The following is an 18,979-nucleotide window of genomic DNA, read 5'->3' as shown; positions in this document are numbered from 1 at the left end:
TCCTGCCGCAAAAGTAACAAAATGTATCTCAAAAGATGCGGGACACCACCGACCCATGGGACAAACCAATCAAAAGGAATGAAGGAAGGCTCCCTGTTACACCCCTACCCTACGCACTACACTCCTAAACCCTGCCTAACGCGGAGGTTGGCACCCTGAAAAGAACCCTACGCCTGTGGCGCCCCCACTCAACGACGGCTGTCCCTTACTAACTATCCCTATAATCCCTATATTGTGACAGACAGGGGAGAAAAACAGCACTCAAACATGAGGGTGTTTGAACAAGGATAACTTGTTTATTAAAGTGTAGGTTGGGAATGGGTTAGGGAAATGTGCCTGGAGCTTATGGTGATGCACAGACACATGAATGCTAGTGGTCTGTCTGAGGTCATTTTGCAGGGCTCTGACACTGCTCATCCTGATCCTCCTTGCATAAAGGAGGAGGTAGCTGTCCTGCTGCTAGGTTGTTGCCCACCTACGGCCCTCTCCATGTCTGCTGGTGTACTGACCTATCTCCTGTTCTCTGTTTCATGCTCTGGACATTGTGCTGACAGACACAGCTACCCTTCTTGCCACAGCTCGCATTGTTGTGCCATCCTGATTGAGCTGCACAACCTGAGCAACTTCTGTGGGTGACACAGCTTCATGTTACTCTACAGTTCTTCTATAGGGGAGAGCAAAGACAAAGTGCAAAATGACCAAAATGACAGCCAAAAAGTATTACCCCCAATCCAAATCTTGCACATGGTGCCATCAGTGTCTAGTTATATCACTGCCGAAGGATATTGGCAATGAAAACTAGCTAAATGATGAAATGCAATGTGTTATGATAATATGAGAAACTGCTTTCTGAACCTGTTCCATAATTAAATCTGCATTTATGATTTCTAAGTGTAAGAGATTCCATAAGCATTACATAGGTGTGAGAAGAAGAATCATTACAGCTATCTCTTCTGAATCCCCCCTCCACATACAAAGGAATGCTCAATCTCCTTTGGTGGAGAGATATCATGGGCGAGAAAAAAAGGTTTGGTCATTAGAAATCTAACGGGTTGGATCCTTCTAACCATTAAAATCATCTGTTGACAGGAAAGTTCAGAGGCTCCCATACAAATTAGACTGTTGAGCGTTCAACCAACTTTAGTCTATTAGTGTGAGGGCCTTATCTACTGTTTTTGGTGAGCTTGCAGAAGGTTGTTTATTTTACTAAAAACAAAGGTTACTTTTTTTGCAAAATTACATGTAAATCATGTAGAAATGCATACCTCAATAAAAAGAAGGAGACAGACATTATGTAATGCATACTAAATTTATTAAGATCACAATCAATTATTTTGTCAAAGGTAATTTCATTTGGTTATTTATTGAACTTTCATTTTTCAGGTGAAATCTGGAATCTAAGAAAAAATAGTTTGGGAATTATTAGGAGTGTTAATATGAATATTATAATTAATTTAACAAACAAAAATTAAATGTGTATTCTATTTATTTACTAAATGTACATTTACAGAAATGTTAATGACATTACTATTACACTTAAATTAAATAAGCACTCCCATCAACATTTTTATCCTCTTAATATATAGTAATCATTATATTATACAGCACTGTTGTAATGCCGGTGTGTTTGTGCCTTGTTTCCCCAGCATTACTCTGCATGTCTGTACTCTTACCCTTTGCTCCTTTCCCCTAATCGGCTGGGATTCTGATGTCTGTTACCTGTATGGATGCTGCTCAGTTCTGTGCTCTGCCGCATAGCCGTATATGTGTTGTAGAGTCTTTGCTCCGCTGCATGACTTTCTGCATGTGTGGTCCCTGGCTGCTGCTGTAGAAGTAATCCGCAGGTTGCAAGGTCCTCTGCAGCTGGTGCATGACTTTCCACATGTGTCCAGGCTTGCAGCCACTGCCAGGTGCCCTAGGCCTCAGTTCCCATGCTGGCTATGCTGTACTGGTTTCTGTCTGTGCTTAGGGTGCGCACGGCCACACCTTCCTCACTTTTATTAGGGGCAGTGTGTGCGCTTGAATTGCAGTCCCCAGCCGATTGCTGAAGGGCAGCTCCTATTTAAAGTTCCACTTCCCTGTTGGGCATGGCCAGAGCTTCTCAGGTTTCTGAGCCTAGATGTGTGTGTTTGGTCCTCCATGTTGCTTCTGGTCTGTCTGTCTTCAGCTCCTGTTCTACCTGCTATCAGTACTAGAAATGCTGATGTCTTTGTCCCTGGACCCATCCTGTCTATGTGTTGATACCAAAGTCCTTGCCATAAATGTGGGTTCCTGCTGTGTGATATTCTCGAAGTCCTTCTGTGTCTTGAACTATGTACCCAGTGACTTTTTGGTCCAAGCCTGTGGTGCTTGCACCATCCCGCTTGAGTTCATTTCTAGGTCGTGTCAGATGTCCAGATCCTGGTGACTGCTGCCTGATGCCTGGAGCCTAATGACCGCTATCTGGTGCTTGGGGCCTGATGGCCGCTGCTCGATGTCCTGTAGGTGTCCCCGATGTCCTGCCTGTTCCCTAGGGTCCATCCTGTGATGCCATCTGTCTGAGGAAGGTGTCTGATATTCTCCTGCTGTGCCTGTGCTATGCCTGAGGACTGACAGAGAGGTTCTCCTGATATGCCCATGCCAGATGTCCCTGGACTACATCAACCCATAATGACCTCTTGCCATCATCTGACATCTGCTGACCTGCGATGTTCACCCTTGCTAGATGTGCAGAATCGGGAGCCTGAGATTGTAATGTCTTGTTTTCTATATGGTGACATTTGTAGAAAACTTCATGTTGCTTTATACCTGAACTTGTGCGGTGTCATCTAGTCCTAGAAGTCACCATCTTGCCCACATGCTCAGCTCCACAGACTCTGGTCGCTGCCCTTCCCTAGTGCAGGTAGGCCCAGGTTCCCCCCTGTGGTCCAGTGGGTCCACATTCTATTACCACATGGGATGCATGCCACACGTCCTCGTGGCCAGGAGGTGTCGGAGTGTAAGCTAAGTAAGCTAAGCCACGTCCGTTTCGTGTCAACTGTGTACTTACAATTGCTTATTTTACCTTTTTACCAAGTTAATTCTTCTGTTTTCCATTAGATTTATGATATCATGAGATTAAAAGCTGACTAGCTCAATCCTTTTAAGCTCTATGTAGAAACAGGAGGCTAGTTTTCCCTGTATGAGTCATGAGACACTGCAAAAGTCCCTGGCGAAGGGGAGGAGGGAGCAGCTGGGTAAAGAGATGAAGAGGGAAATGATAAATGTAGGGAAAACAAACTTCCTTGTTTTACATAGTGCCATAAAATATGTTGATTACAATGTATTAAGAGGATAAAAAGTTTGATGAGAGTGCTTCTTTAATATTAACACAGAAATTGTGGGGAGAAGTCATTGGATGGTAACTACCATAAGGGCATGTATTTTGGCTAGTAATAATGTAAATTATAAACTAATAGAATAAACAGTTTACACATCTAATAAATGACTTAGGATAAAAGCCAAATTTCAATTTGCAGACACGGTGTTCTGGCTATTGGCCCTCGTCAGTAATTTAGGACCAAACTTACTTTTATTTATTTTGTTGCCAAATTCAAAAACCTAGAACAGTTTCTCGTCTTGATATACTAGTATGATGGTATTGTTAATGCATGATAGATTATAGCTTTTATTGATACCATTTTATATTACATAGAATATGTTAATTACATTTTATAATTTTTTTAAAGAAGAAAATGAAAAAAACTGTAGTTATTTTTGTTTTTCTATGCAATTGACTGTGTAAAAACTTTAGAAACATGGAGTATACTATTATTTTAAGGAGTTCATTGTCCAATACATAAACCTTAAAAAAAAAGCACAAGTCCTGTTCTCATATTTTATCTGTACAATATAATTCAAGATAAAGTACTCACATGAAGATTTGTTTCCTTTATCCAAGTAGTGGTACTTTTTTCAAGACACCACCTCCCAAGGCACCACCTCCCAAGACTCCACTTGCCACATTAAGATTAAGATCCAATCCAGCCTTAACAACATAAAATATTAAATAATAATGTAAAATGAGGCAGATAAGAGTTGAATTATAAAATATACTAATAGTCTATTTGTTAAGATTCCAGTCTCCATGATTCTCGTATCATTTTATAAAATATTCATTCCAGATTGAAATAACTTTAACCTCTTAGTTTAGGCCTTTGTGACCAAATCCGAAATATGATATGTCTTCTAAATAGCTTTGGGAAGTTTGCATTTATCTCAGGAATTCTGAGAATGTTTTTTCATGACACACTGTAATTTATGTTAATTGTAATTTTAGATCAATATATTTTCCATTTATGTATTAAGATTTTTAAAATTATCATTTTTTAAAAAATGTTTAACTCTTGAATTATATAGTCATACAGCACCAAATAGTTAATAGATAACATTAACCAAATGTCTCCTTTAGACCAGAATAATTCTTTAATGTTGCCTTATTTTTTTATGATAACATTCATAAAAGTTAAGCAGCAAATTTAAGGGAAACATTCACAAATAAAGTTTAAAAAAGCAAACTAAATATTGGAAAACCCAAAAATGTGATAATATTTTAATTTTGTACCCCTCAAAGTATTCAAAACTGCTGTCAGGAAGATCACTTCAGTTGTTTCACAGGAATTAACATAAAAATATTAACGCTAAAATATTGTTTTAGCCCCAAATTTTTCATTTTTTCGACAGATAATAGAAAAAAATGAACCCCAATATTTGTTACAGATATTCTTTTAAATGTGGTATTAACCCATACTGTTTCAGCGCTATTTGACATTTGGTTTGCAGGTTTGGGTGGAATAATTTGATTTCCAAAAATTAGCATGGAATAGATGGTGCAAAGTGAAAATGCAAATATGTCATATTTATGGCCAATATGTTGTGCCCAGCTCGTGGTTCTAGATTCATTCCTCTCCAACAACAAATTGTTAAGCGGGTTCTCCTCACTTAAATAATGGCATACATGTGGATGTTAAATACAGTTCAAGCAGGGCTGAGAAGGGTAGGAGACATTTTTTGGGTTGCTATGTCACTTATACAGAGCCATTGCTCTACCAGTAACCCCATTTTTTCTATTTACAACTGATGGCCCTGATTGTGGACTATTTGATGATTTGCTGGAACCATTTTTATTACATAACATTTTTTGATAGCTTGAAAAGCTAGGTTCATATTTATTCTGTGCTCCAAGCTGCGCATTTTACCATGGTTTTCAGTCTAATTTCCAAAAAAATAGGATTTAGACACTTTAGGATCTGTTTCCGCAGCATCTCATTTATGAAGACAAGAGCAAAAGTGTGGTCTATAACACTTTTGTGCCAACCCAAAAACAAAGTAATAGAGGCCAGACAGAGTTCTAATTAATAGTTAATGGTTCTGTCGATTGCTTTGTCTGAGTCACATTTTCTGTGGATTTAGATGGAAAATCAGACTTTAGTGCTTAGCATCCGACTCGTGAAAATGTGAAACTAAACTTATTCTGTCTCCTAAAAATCACAATAGGTTTAAGACAGTATCACTTTAGCTGGTAGTCCCTAAATCCACTGCTTGGCCTTGATTTATCATAGCAACCATAAGCATATCAGTGGGGCGAAAGAGTGAGACTCCTCCTTCTGTTAACCATCTAGATGCTTCTATTGTTACTGAAAGCAGCATCTAGTAGTTTAAAGGACCACGACTGGTGGTGTCATTAATTGTGGCCTTTGTGGCAGTGTGTCATTTGCAAAATTCAGCTGACAATCACTGCATCCTCAGATATCAGGGCTGCTATTGTATTATTTCTCATTACAATAGAAAAGTGGTGCTGAAGAATAGTGACTCCTAATGACCACTGTAAAAAGACGTATTGGAGGTCAATAAGAGGTTAAATTGTTTTGCCATTTGTAGAACTATTTTGCCATTTCTAGAATTTAATCTATATAAATGTATGGTATCTCCCTTGAAAGTATTAATTTCAAATATATATACCATTTTAGTGTCTGTTTTTGCCATTTTTCAGCAACTATCATTTTGAAATGACTGAGTCGCAAATGTTGGCTTCAGTCAAAATAAGTCAAAATACTGAAGCTTCAGTGATGGCTCTGATTAATTACCCTTAGTGTAGTCAGCAGAGTATATGGCGGTTATGTGCTTGACCAAACACCTGCTATATTATGTGTCCTTACTGGGCTGGAATAGGGTAGAACCCTAATTAGCAGACATTTTGTTAAGCGAGACATAACATGCAGTGTAAATAGCTTGAAAAAATTACAGGTCTGTAGACCAGAATCATGAATACTAATTTTGTAGTTTTCACTTTTTGTTAAGACTTAAATCAATGTCTTACTTACCAGAGCTTTGCTCAAGGTTTTAAGTGTTTCTCCCTAGAAATATATATACAATTAAAACAGACAATAATTAACCAGATTGCAAATAAAATGGTCATTTATGTTTACACTTTACAGATTTTCATGTTATTGATAAGAACTTACCAAAACCTCACATAAAACATTCAGCACAACATCGCTTAATCCTAGTTGCTCCTGGAAGCCAATGCAAACATTTTTTAGTTTTATAGCATGGGAGTGAGACATTTATGTTACATACTGTAGTGATAATAATAATATATTGTTGTTATTATTATTAGCTTTATACAATAATAATATTTATATAGATAATAAAGGAACAGTGTGCTGTACTTTGTAAATCAGCGTCTTTATGAAGATTAATATAATATTAAATAGAATACAGTATAATACATCATATAGGATTGAAGCCATTGGTCAAGAAATGAGCATTAGGTAAAGCAGCCGCAGAGTTCTAACCCCCACTATTACTGTGGGTAAGACGTTTTCAGTGATATTTTCTATCTCTATACTTGTGTGGTAACTGGATTGGATTTAAGGTAAGATAGGAGGATTAATTTAGAATTTTCCAGCTGTATGTGAAGCGCCGTTAGGGCAGAGACAGACTGCCATATTTCTCGTGCGAGAATCGCATTGTAAACCTCGTACTGGCTGTCGGCTCTCCTGACCTGAGCTTGACAGCTGCATAGTAATCCATCATACTGTCATGCTTGGGTCAGGAGAGGTACCGGCCAGTCCGTACAGAGCGATGCGATTCTCGCACGAGAAATACGGCAGTGTGTCTCCGCCCTTAACTTCATATCCTGATCTACTCTCTATTTCCTCTATTTTGATATAGGCTTATGGTGGAATAGTGATTTTTTTTTTTGTGGTCTGTGAAATTCCTTTTTGAAAAGTATCCGATTAAGAAATCATGTTTTAATATCAATATTTAAGTGGATTATTTTATATTAAATTTACTAACTACTCACAGTTTGCAGAGTATCTATACTTTGTAGCTACCACTATAACAAATATGGGAGGTTGGCAGCAAGTGGAAATGTGTGACCCAAGGTGTAACGTGTATGGTAAGACGTTTGTTAGTTACAGCACATAAGATTTGTCTGACTGTTCTATTCTATTGCATCATTTTATACATTTCTAACGACTACCAGTGTTTAAGCCCCGATACTACCTCTATGTGAGAGGCTGCCATAATATTGTATGCATAGAAATCTATGGGGCTCCATCTTACCTCTGCGATCCTTTGCATATTAAGTAACAACAAAAGGTGACATGATTGGATGATGAATTAAACAGTGCAGATATTTTCCTCTAGAACATTTTTTTGCATGGGAGGATATGGACTCGTGCACCGACCCTGCCACATCCCTTTATACAGCACCACGCAATCGCAGCGTATTGCCGTCTAGGCTTTGTCAGGTGGTATGCGTGCATACATACTTTTCCTTAGAAGTATTTATTTAATGTTTTCATTTTTACTCATACAGAAAAAATGACGTACATCAATTTGTAATCAGAGTGAAATCTCAATTGTCACACTCTAAATCAGAGACAAAATATATCCATACGTATGAGCCCAATGTCCATAACATTATGTATACAGAGCATCATATTGCAGAATATTGAGTACAGGCCATCAAGAGAATTCTGTTCCCACAGCTCAGTGATGTGCATTGTGACCTATGTAGGGATCGATGGTGATTTAATCCTATCATGCCACATTCAATTCAAGTTTTTTGCTTTTGTCTTTTCCTCTCCGTATTCTAAGCCTTAGAATACCACAATTTAATTTACCATGTAAAGCACTAAAAAAATGAGAAAATATTCTTTGTTTGGTGGAATGGAGAGAAAACATAAATATTATGTTGTTGCTCGGATATCACACATTATGGCTATGTGGCCGTTGTGTTTTTTCAGAATTTTTTTATTGGCAGGAAAAATCTGATCTCTTGGCAGTAAAGCAGCTGCTTTCAAAAAGTAGGTTTTGCTGCATTTTGCAGTTTTTGGTACATTTTTTCTGTGCTTTTTGTTGAGGATTATATATGTCATTTGTCTTCCTCACATATTTAATAAGGTTCACCAAAAAATCAGCAAAAGTGCACGCCTGCATTTTTTTTGCAACATTTTTCAACTTTTTCTTTGCTTTCTATGTATGAAAAAATGTTGCAAAACCGCTGAAAATATGTCCAAAAATCAGCAAAACACGTGTGAACACAGCCTACATGTTACATTCAATATTCATATAGCATTTTATGTTTTAAACAAAATTATATAAAAAATCTTCATTGAAGTGTGATTTGCCCTAAGTGTGTGTTGCCCTAGTTTGAGACCCATAACTTTTTCAGACAATGGAGTTATTTGAGGGCTTTTTTTTTTAGGGGCGTCCACTAATTTTTATTGGTATTATTTTGATATACATTTGACTACTTTTCATTCCATTTTTTGTGAGGCAAGGTGACCAAAAATAGGAGCACAACATTGACAGACACGTAGCCAATATGCCTCCATCTTCCTTGTCTCATGACGAACAACAAGCATCAAGTGGTCACATCTCAGATGAATAACAGAGGAAGCTCTGTCTGAGTCATTAGATTCCAATGGTAACAGCCGTCATCAGCAGTGAATTTAGCTCTCTCCATACACGAGCCACTGGCAAGCGGCATACACAGATGCTTAATGTCAGGAAGGGCATAAGCACTGTATGTATTATGTTGGTAGCATATAGGTAAAATACTACCTTCAATAGTATGAAATCATACTATATAGATCACTATAATGAAAGAATCTACATTTAGTTGGTAAGTATAGTTGGTAAGTTGTTGGTAAGTAGTAGTAGTTGGTAAGTACCATATGCTTGCTTCCATATATAAATATTAATAAGTAAATCATATTAATAAAAGCTTACCAATAATTTCAAAATTTCACATCCAAGCTGTTCTGCTACTTGTCCGACTTGATCACCAACTTTTTCCTAAAAAACAGAAACAAACAAAAAAACAATTAAACTAATATTGTGAAAGCGGTTGAGAGAGAAAGATTTAGTTCTACTTTCTACTGCTACGACTGAAACAAAAATAATAATCATAAAATACAATATTAACAATTATGATATTGCTTGGAACTGAAATACCAGGAATTGTGGAAGGCTCAGGATTTCATCAACGGAACAACCGGCATCAATCTGGAAAAGTATAATAAGAGTTGATACATCAATTTATGTCATGAAACGTATTATGAAAAATAATATGTTAATATTATAGAATATCTGTTTAAAATAATTTATTAAACATCACCAGAGCTTGGTGCAGTTCACATAAGAATCTCTTGTAAAGTTCTTCATTATGAGTTTTCTGCAAAAAAGTGAAAATGTATATATTTTTAAAAACTTAATCATGATCATCGTCAGATAAAGATTATATAAATGAATATAAGAATATAGATTTTACTAAAACATATCAAAACATATTATGAAAAGTGGGGGTGTAATGGGGGTGTAATGGTGTGCCAATTCATGGTTGCACAGGAGAGAATCTCTGTTGATACACTACCTTTTCCGATTATATCTAAATCTTATTTCAATTGTAGGATTGTAGGTCAAAAAATCTTGTGTATGTGATCCTTTGTGATTGCCCTAAGCTGTACGTGGGCCAAACAACCCACGAGCTTAGGAAGAGAAGCCAACAGCACATTTCTAATATTATGACAGCAAGACAGGATCAGGAAAAAGGAAAGACAATAACTTCAGTGGCGGCACATTTTTTGGACATGCACAGAAGGAGCACCAGAGGCCTGAGAATTATGGGACTAGAGGGTATCAATGTGACTATTAGGGGGGGAAATATACTATTGAGATGTGAATCCAAATGGATATATAAGCTACGGAGTCTCACACCAGTTGGACTGAATGAAGAACTTTTATTTACTGGTTACTATAATCAACTCTAACGGCTTAATCCAGCTTTTTGGAAAATCTGCTTAAGGAGAGGACCTACCCCTTATTCTTATTGGTACCCAATATAAGGAGACAGTGTTCCTTTCTTTTTCTTCCCATATGTATGGGATGAAATTAAACAAAAAGGCATTCTATGATGATGAAGAAATAATAACATAAATAAGTACCACCAATGGTGGGGCCAGAAGCCGGTTGGGTCTAAACCATCATTGGTGGACCTACGGTTTATCTGTGACCCTTCGTATACTCTACCTCTACATGGCTAAATGGATTATTAATTAGCTATTATGTTCTGTGACTTGAGGGGCCATTGCTCGTTAGGTATGTAGGTGCGATCGGTGTAGTTTATCCATGTGGTCATTCATATGGATTCGAATTTGCATGTGTCTCATCGCGCGATATGAGTGCTATAGTATAGTGTGCATCCATTAGGTCAGATGTTTTGTCATCCCTTTGTGTTGTGCAACCTCCTTCTCTACGCGTTATAAAGTTTTTTTAGACTAAGAAAGATACTAAAAGGTACCTGCACTTTCAAGCATGACGCAACAAATTCAGCATCTGGAAGAGTGCTGGACTTCTAAGTACATATAATCGACTATCTTGCTCCCCCAGCAGCGATTTGTAGTCTTTTTTGATACTCAACTTGTCGCGCTCACGCTATTGAGTAGATACTGATTAATGTCTATGGTGATCTCTGTTCATGTGCTTTTTGCAACTGTCTGGCTGACTGTATAATGTCGCAATGTCTACTTCTGAGGCTATCCATATTGTTGCGCCTGAACATGTTATTATTCATTTGCTTTTTGTAATTGTTTGGCTATTTGTGTAACGATTCATGGTTTATCTCTGGGGATGTCCGCTCTGTTGTGCCTTTACATGACATTAAGAGGCACTCTTGCACTTTAGTATGCTATGATAAGTCCAGCACTTTGAGGAGTGCGGGGATCCCTGCCTTTACTGCTTGACAACTGCGTGCTCTCATTAGTGATCTGTAAGTATCCCAGCCTGTGCTTCTGTACAAGTCGCTGTGCTTGCGCAATAAAGTTGACGCCGATGCTTTACCATGGAGACCTCTGCGCATGTGCACTAGGCAAATGCCTGGCCGCTTATGTAGTAATTTGCTGCCTATTCAACTCTCGAAGTCGCTCAGGCTACTGCGCCTGTGTAATAGAGTTGATGTCATTCTATCTCCATGGAGATCCTTGATCATGCGCACAAACTGCTTCCGGGACTCAATGGGGAAAATGTATTAGTGTTGTTTGTTCCGGCGGTACTCATGCCGCAGCTGCATTTAATCGTCCAATTTGTAAGTATATATATATTCCACTGTTCCGCTAGTTAACCCCACTACTCTGCCCCTGATGAAGTCACTGAGGTGACGACACGCGTTGGGTGGGTTACATGGGAGCCATTCCTGATCGTCCCTTTTCTCCAGCGATATGCATGGTGTGAGCATGTTCATTAGGTGCCTATTCTAAAATCTCTCTGGAGAGTTACTTTGCACATTTAGCAATTGTGACTACTTTAGCTATGATGCTTCTATTGTTATGGCATTATTTGTTTTTTTTGTGCGTTTAGGATACCTATTTTTTCCTCATAGGCTGTCACAGAGTTTGCACTTTGCACTTTCTGTATCTATATTGGGTACGGATCTATTATAGGATATTTTATGTGTTATTGTATGTTATACTGCTGATGAGGTAATATCATAATGGACCGGACCTTTGCTTTCTACTTTCTCCTCCTATTTTGTTTTTGGTATATATTTTGTGTTTTGTGGGTTTAAAATGTTTTTAAATTGTGATTTGTGTGGTAAAAAAAAACTTTAGATAAATTAAATTTGTTAATCTTTTCTTGTTGATCCCTGCATATATGCATGTCTTTTTTGCCGTTTTATATTATGAAAAGTGACTTTTATTAGCATATCTATTGTTATTATTATTATTATTATTATTATTATTATTAATAAACATACAATAATATATGCTTAATATATAATATTATATGTCATGTGCCCCTAACAACCACAGGTGGAATCGCAATCCACCTGCCACTGTTAGCATGTTAAATGCTGCTCTCAATCTCTGACAGCGGCATTTAACATTATCAAGCCTGAAGCGCATTACTAACCCCGCCCATCAGCGCCCATATCACATGATAGTGTGGCTCCAATGGGTTGGTATGACAAATGGAGGTCTGCAGAATAACCGCGTGCCTGTTGTTGCCATCTGATATGAGCGATGTCAAGTGGCCGGCGTTCATAGCATATAAATATTTTGGCTACACATAGCAGGGCTGAAGCTCTGCTAGGTGTAGCACAAGCAAAGAGAAGATCACAACTTCAAGTCTCTTAAAAAGACTATGGAGGCAAGAAAAAAGTGGAAAAAAGTTTTTAAAAAAATAAAAAATATATATAAGTTCCAAATCTCCCCCCTTTACGAATTCATAATAAAAAAACCAAAAAATATAAAATACAAAGAATTAGTTCAATCGGTAATTGGCGTAAACGGAAAAAAAATCAAAATGCCAGATTTATGTTTTTTGGTTGCCGCAACACTGCAGTAAAATGCAATAACAGGTGGTCAACACATCATATCTACCCCAAGATAGTATCAATAAACGCACAAGTTAATTGTGCAAAAAATAAGCCCTCACTCAGCCCCAGATCCTGAAAAATGGAGACAATACAAGTCTCAGAAAATGATGCCATATTATTAATAGTTTTTTTTCACCACTTAAATAAAAAAGAACCTATATATGTTTGGTATCTACAAAAACTCAATGACCTGGAGAATCATAATGGTAGGTCAGTTTTAGCATTTGTTGAACATGGTGAAAAAAAAACAATTGTGGAATTGCACTTTTTTTGCAATTTCAATACACTTGAAATTTGTCTTCCCGTTTTCCAGTACATTATATGGTAAAATGAATGGTATCATTCAAAATTACAACTCGTCTCGCATAAAACAAGCCATCACATGACCATGTTATCAAAAAATAAAAATGTTATAGCTCTGGGAAGAAGGTGAGCAAAAATGAAAAAAAATGAAAACAGTTCAAGGGTGAAGTTATTAAATCATGATAGGATAACCATTAAGTCTTCTAGGATCAACTCTGTATTGCTGGACTATTTCTGAGTTTCACTTTGATACATTCTACTCATTGTCTTTCATTGGTTTTTGCATAGTAACAACATGTGAATGTTCCCGAATTAATGGGATTTCCCCAAAGAAGAAGGTGCGAGAGTAAGAGTTTCTAAAAATATACTAACATGTTCTTTATTAGACACGTAGTTTGTCTATTCTCTAGCATTTCTGTTCCAAGCTCCCATTATTTACCTATTTAAAGCTGATGTAATGACATAATAAATCCTCATAATGTATAAATCACATACCCTCCCACACATGAACAGGCAAAGTAAATCTTGGAGCTTGTCAAGGGCCCCGGGTAGAGAAACCTATTAAAAATAGTGGTAATTATTATCAACAGAATAACATTACAAGCATATTGCATAAAAGGGCAGTTGTGTCTATAGTTGTGGCTTCCCTCCAAAAAGAAAATCATCAAATTAAATAATAAAGAATAGTAAAGTGCCAACAAACTATCATGGAATAGTAGGAGGTTCAGTATAATAATAATAATCATTTTATTGATATAGCGCCAACATATTCCGCAGCGCTTTATGGTGAAAATTACATCTTATAAAATATGTGTACACAAGAACCAATGACTAAAAATGTAGAAATTTTATAAATATGAAAAAATATGACAAAGGTTATTAAAAAGTGGGAAACCACAATGTGGCACCATACACCCACAGGATAGCTATACAGAGGCTGCACCAATAACGTGTAATGTAAACATCCCAAGTGCTACAACAGTGTCCTGAGTCAAAAAAGAGACTCTAAATTGGACATCACCCACAAGAGGTGATGTTTCTATTTTACTGAATGTATTATGTTACTTGATGTTCTCCATCCCATTTAGAGTCTCCTTTTAGACTCATGACTCTGCTTGTAGCACTTGGGATGTTTACATTACACGTCATTGGTGCAGCCTCTGTATTGCTATCCTGTGGGTGTATGGCGCAACATTGTGGTTTCCCACTTTTTAGCAACCTTTTATACATTTTTAATCATTGGTTCTTGTGTACACATTAAACATATTGCAGTGTGCAAAGTACTTGACATGAAGCTGGTTAATTGTAGAAAAACTAGTATAATTTTATCATTAAAATAAGATCTCCACCATTAGAAGTCAGGAGGTATCGCTAAGGTAAACCATCAATTCCTGATTAATGGGCCCCAACTGTATGGACCTGTGAAGGTAAAAAGTCATAGCGGCTTCTGCCCCTTCAATGGAAACGGTAATTGGCATTGGACGTTCACGGATTGTATCTATATTACTAGCTATGATGTGATTAACCCTTTAGGCTTTTGAAATTGATACATTTTTCAGCATAATCCTACATTTACATCCTGAAGATCCTGGAGAAGCTGATTGGTGCAGGTGGCAGGTGGCAGAACCCCACTGATCTAATACCTATTATAGGGTCATCAATATCTATATTTATCTATATCTATAAATATGTCATCAATATCAATATCACATGCCCAGACAACCCCTTTACATTTTGAATTACCTTAATTAATTTTTCAAGACAATTCTTTGGTATCATGGTCCCTTTTGATGAAACTACTAAATAAAATGCAAGAAAGAAAAGAGTAGAATTCATATATGCAAATTGTTTCATTGTCCATCTTATGACCTTGCTGTATTTATTCTTAGATAAGGAAAAAGGAATCGCTGCGGTAAGGGTACTGTCACACTCTGCAACTTTCCAACGATCATGACCAGCGATACGACCTGGCCGTGATCGTTGGAAAGTCGTTGTGTGGTCGCTGGAGAGCTGTCACACAGACCGCTCTCCAGCGACCAACGATGCCGAGGTCCCGGGTAACCAGGGTAAACATCGGGTTACTAAGTGCAGGGCTGTGCTTAGTAACCCGATGTTTACCCTGGTTACCAGCGTAAAGGTAAAAAAAAAAAAACCATGCATACTCACATTCCGGTGTCCTTCAGGTCCCTTGCCGTCTGCTTCCCGCTCTGACTGACTGCCGCCGTAAAGTGAAAGCAGATCACAGCGGTGACGTCACCGCTGTGCTCTGCTCTTACTTTCCGGCCGGCAGTCAGTCAGAGCGAGAAGCAGACGGCAAGGGACCTGAAGGACACCGGAATGTGAGTATGTACGTTTTTTTTTTTTTACTTTTACGCTGGTAACCAGGGTAAACATCGGGTTACTAAGCGCGGCCCTGGGCTTAGTAACCCGATGTTTACCCTGGTTACAAGCGAACGCATCGCTGGATCGCTGTCACACACAACGATCCAGCGATGACAGCGGGAGATCCAGCGACGAAATAAAGTTCCAAACGATCTGCTACGATGTACGATACTCAGCAGGGTCCCTGATCGCTGCTGCGTGTCAGACACAGCGATATCGTATGGATATCGCTGGAACATCACGGATCGTACCGTCATAGCGATCAAAGTGCCACTGTGTGACAGTACCCTTACTGGACAAAAAGATATTTTCTGTTTTGATATATGAAATATGCACCTTCTCTACTTTTACTAGCCACAGCACAGTAAAGGCAGGGAAGGCTTGGCTTAGACTTAACAAAATCCCCATGCCATTGTGATGGCCATCTTGGAAACAGAAGTAAAGAATAGGAGGAACTTTGGAAATGGTATTAAAAGATTAACCCCTTAGTGACAGAGCCAATTTGGTACTTAACGACCAAGCCAATTTTAAAAATTCTGACCACTGGCACTTTATGATATATTTTTATGACATAATGTCCTTCATATTACTGATAAAAAATGTTTTATATGACTTCTGTTTATTTATAAGAAAAACAAAATTTACAAAACCATTGTTTTTAGGGATCACCTCACATTTGAAGTGAGTTTTGGGGGTCAATATGACAGAAAATTCCCAAAAGTTACATAATTCTAAAAAATGCACCCCTCAATGTGCTCAAACCACAATCAAGAAGTTTATTAACAATTCAGGTGCTTCTCGAGAACTAAAGCAATGTGGAAGGAAAAAAATGAACATTTTACTTTTTTCACAAAAAAAATTTACTTTGGAGCCTAACTTTTTATTTTCACAAAGGTATCAGGAGAAAATTGACCACAAGCTTTTTTTGTGAAATTTCTACTGAGTATGCCAATACACCGCATGTGGGGGAAAGCCACTGTTTGGGCGCATGGCAGCGCTCAGAAGAGAGAGAGCACCGATTGACTTTTTTAACTCAAAATTGGCTGGAATCAATGGCGGGCACCATGCCATGTTTGGAAACCCCCTGATGTGCCTAAACAGTGGAAACCCCCAATTCTAAGTCAAACCCTAACACAGCCCTAACCCCAACACACCCCTAACCCTGATCTCAACTCTAACCATAACCCTAACCACAACTCTAACCCCAACAACATATCCCCCAACCCTAGCCCCAACCTTAACCCTAGCTCTAACCCTAGTCCAACTCTAACCTAGCCCAACCCTAACCCTAGCCCCAACTCTAACCCAACTATAACCCCAACCACAACCCTAACCCTAGCTATAACCCCAACCATAGCCCTAACCCTAGCCCCAACACTAAACCTGGCTATAACCACAACTATAATCCCAACCCTAAACCTAGCCCTAAACCTAATGGAAAAATATATTTTTTTATTTTATTATTTTTACTTAACTAAGGGGTGATAATGAGGGACTGATTTACTATTTTTTTATTTTGGTCACTGTGATAAGGTCTATCACAGTGATCAAAATGAACCAATAGGAGAATACTTCTATTGTTGCCGGGTGCCGGTGGGTAGATCTCGGCGGGCGCACTGCGCATGTGCCCATCGTTATCTTCTCGGAAGAAGATGCCGGGGGCCAGGGGACAGGCCCAGGGGTAATACAGGAGGGTCCAAGGACACCAGAGGTGCCGGGGCAAGGGGGATCCCATTTCTCTCTCCTCTGATGTGCTAGATCATATCAGAGGAGAGAGAAATTCAATGGAAAATCAGACTTTTTTTGCAGTCGCCGAATCATGTTCTCCTAACCCTTGTAGCCGAGACCCCGGAGATTGTCTGATGCAGGGGGCACTATAACCTTATTTTTCAGTGTCATTAAAAAACGGCGCTGAGGAATAAGTACTTTTAATTGCCGCAGTTAAAAGGCGTATTGGCGGTCATTAAGGGGTTAAAGAGCTCAGCCTTCCAAACAAGCATTAGTTTCTTATGTACATTGTCTATTTTTAATGATTTTTCCTTTTCAAATAAGCGCTTAGGTTGCCAAAGAGGTCTTTTTAAAGTAATGGATATAATTAGTACAATGAGATTAGGGGAACAAATGATAAATTAAAATGTATGACAAAGTTATATTTTTTTGTCCGTCGATGCATTTGTAGTAAAAACTTAAAATTGATTTTTAATCTGGAGCTTTAAACTATCGTTCTCCTCCCACTAAATGAGTATATCTCATTGTAGTCATTACTCACCTTTCCTTCCACCAGCAGGGAGCATTGCATTTCCTGAATCTATACAACAGATATTAAACATATTTTGTTTAGTTCTACATTTACATAAAATATTAACATATAAACTATAATATTTGCCATTATTTACTATAAAAAATAAGTTCACATCATTGTCATATCTTGGCTCAATTTCCACTAAGAATGCCTGACATGGATTCATGCGCTCTATGAAAAGAACTTACCGAGGAGGCAGCTCAGAGCTACCAATACAAAGACAATTGCAATCTTCATTATGGAGGATGGTCAATGTAGATTATTCAGAAGGAATATCTAAAGATTTCTTGGGAATGATTTGAACAACGTTCAAGACTTTTTATATTTATACCTTTGAATGAGGCCTTTTTGTCCACCCACTGACATTAAAAATGACCTTTACATCAGTAAAGGTTGTGAAATGTTCCCATTTGTCCTAAATTTGCCATTTTGATGCCTCTCAAATTGCCGATCATAAGAACATATGACGCAGTGGTATTCTTTTTCATGCATGTGTCTTGATGCCAAAAGATTAAAATTTCCTACATCATTTATAAATTTAATTCCAATCAAATATTTATTCATCACAATCGCCTCTTATGTACAGTAGTATCATAGACGTTTTACTTCCAAGACTTCCAAATGGATTATCACTTAAAAGCCTAACTTCAATTTATGCTGCACTATTTATTTCCAAGTTTTGGCCTTTATGCCTATGCAATTTTTTTCACTTGTTTATTGTCTACTTCCATGAGCCACAACATTTTTTTTAGACAATGTAGTTGTAAGAGGTCTTGTTTTTTAGGGATGAGTTATATTTCTCAGTGGCATCATTTTGGGGTATCTATTTTATTAAGAAAGTTTTAGTAATTGATGATAATTGTACAAACAAAAAAAATGAGTTTAAAATTTTTCACTATTATTTCCAATGCTTTTTTTTGTATGAGAAGGTACCCAAAAGAAACAGATATCATCTTTTGTAGGGCAGTGCAATTGTAGTAAAAGCTTCTGCCGCTAGGTTACTGTTTGTGGAACCGTTCTGAGCCAGTGTGCCAGCCAAGGTTGCATTTGATTCCAGTGATCATTTTTTATTCTCTTGCCTATAT

General features: G+C 37.8%; 1 protein-coding gene across 2 annotated transcripts; it reads right to left on the bottom strand.

Moving 5' to 3' along the window:
* Positions 1–1,290: 1,290 nt before the first annotated feature.
* On the bottom strand, positions 1,291–18,182 carry LOC143773778 (uncharacterized). Of its 2 annotated transcripts, none has more exons than XM_077261132.1 (11): positions 18,083–18,182; positions 17,862–17,900; positions 14,954–15,009; positions 13,706–13,768; positions 9,653–9,709; positions 9,490–9,540; positions 9,265–9,330; positions 6,483–6,533; positions 6,342–6,374; positions 3,894–4,006; positions 1,291–1,397 (listed from the first exon to the last, which is right to left on the bottom strand). In XM_077261132.1, exons 1-10 carry the CDS (start codon positions 18,129–18,131, stop codon positions 3,911–3,913), a joined length of 561 nt encoding a protein of 186 aa, XP_077117247.1. In that variant the 5' UTR covers positions 18,132–18,182; the 3' UTR covers positions 1,291–1,397; positions 3,894–3,910. The 2 variants fall into 2 exon arrangements, with proteins under 2 accessions (XP_077117247.1, XP_077117248.1); XM_077261133.1 differs by having other exon boundaries at positions 14,954–15,006; positions 18,083–18,181.
* Positions 18,183–18,979: the final 797 nt, after the last annotated feature.

This window comes from Ranitomeya variabilis, chromosome 5, assembly GCF_051348905.1.
Source record: "Ranitomeya variabilis isolate aRanVar5 chromosome 5, aRanVar5.hap1, whole genome shotgun sequence".
Classification (NCBI taxonomy): domain Eukaryota; kingdom Metazoa; phylum Chordata; class Amphibia; order Anura; family Dendrobatidae; genus Ranitomeya; species Ranitomeya variabilis.
The sequence above is the reverse complement of the archived record's forward strand: the minus strand, read 5'-3'. Positions and strand labels throughout refer to the sequence as shown.

Coding starts and splice junctions, on each gene's coding strand:
- LOC143773778 (XM_077261132.1), bottom strand. CDS start 18,131: ATGAAGATTGCAATTGTCTTTGTATTGGTAGCTCTGAGCTGCCTCCTC. Junction 17,901..18,082: donor AGCTCTGAGCTGCCTCCTCG/GTAAGTTCTTTT, acceptor TCTGTTGTATAG/ATTCAGGAAATGCAATGCTC. Junction 13,769..14,953: donor GTCTTGAAAAATTAATTAAG/GTAATTCAAAAT, acceptor TATTTTTAATAG/GTTTCTCTACCCGGGGCCCT.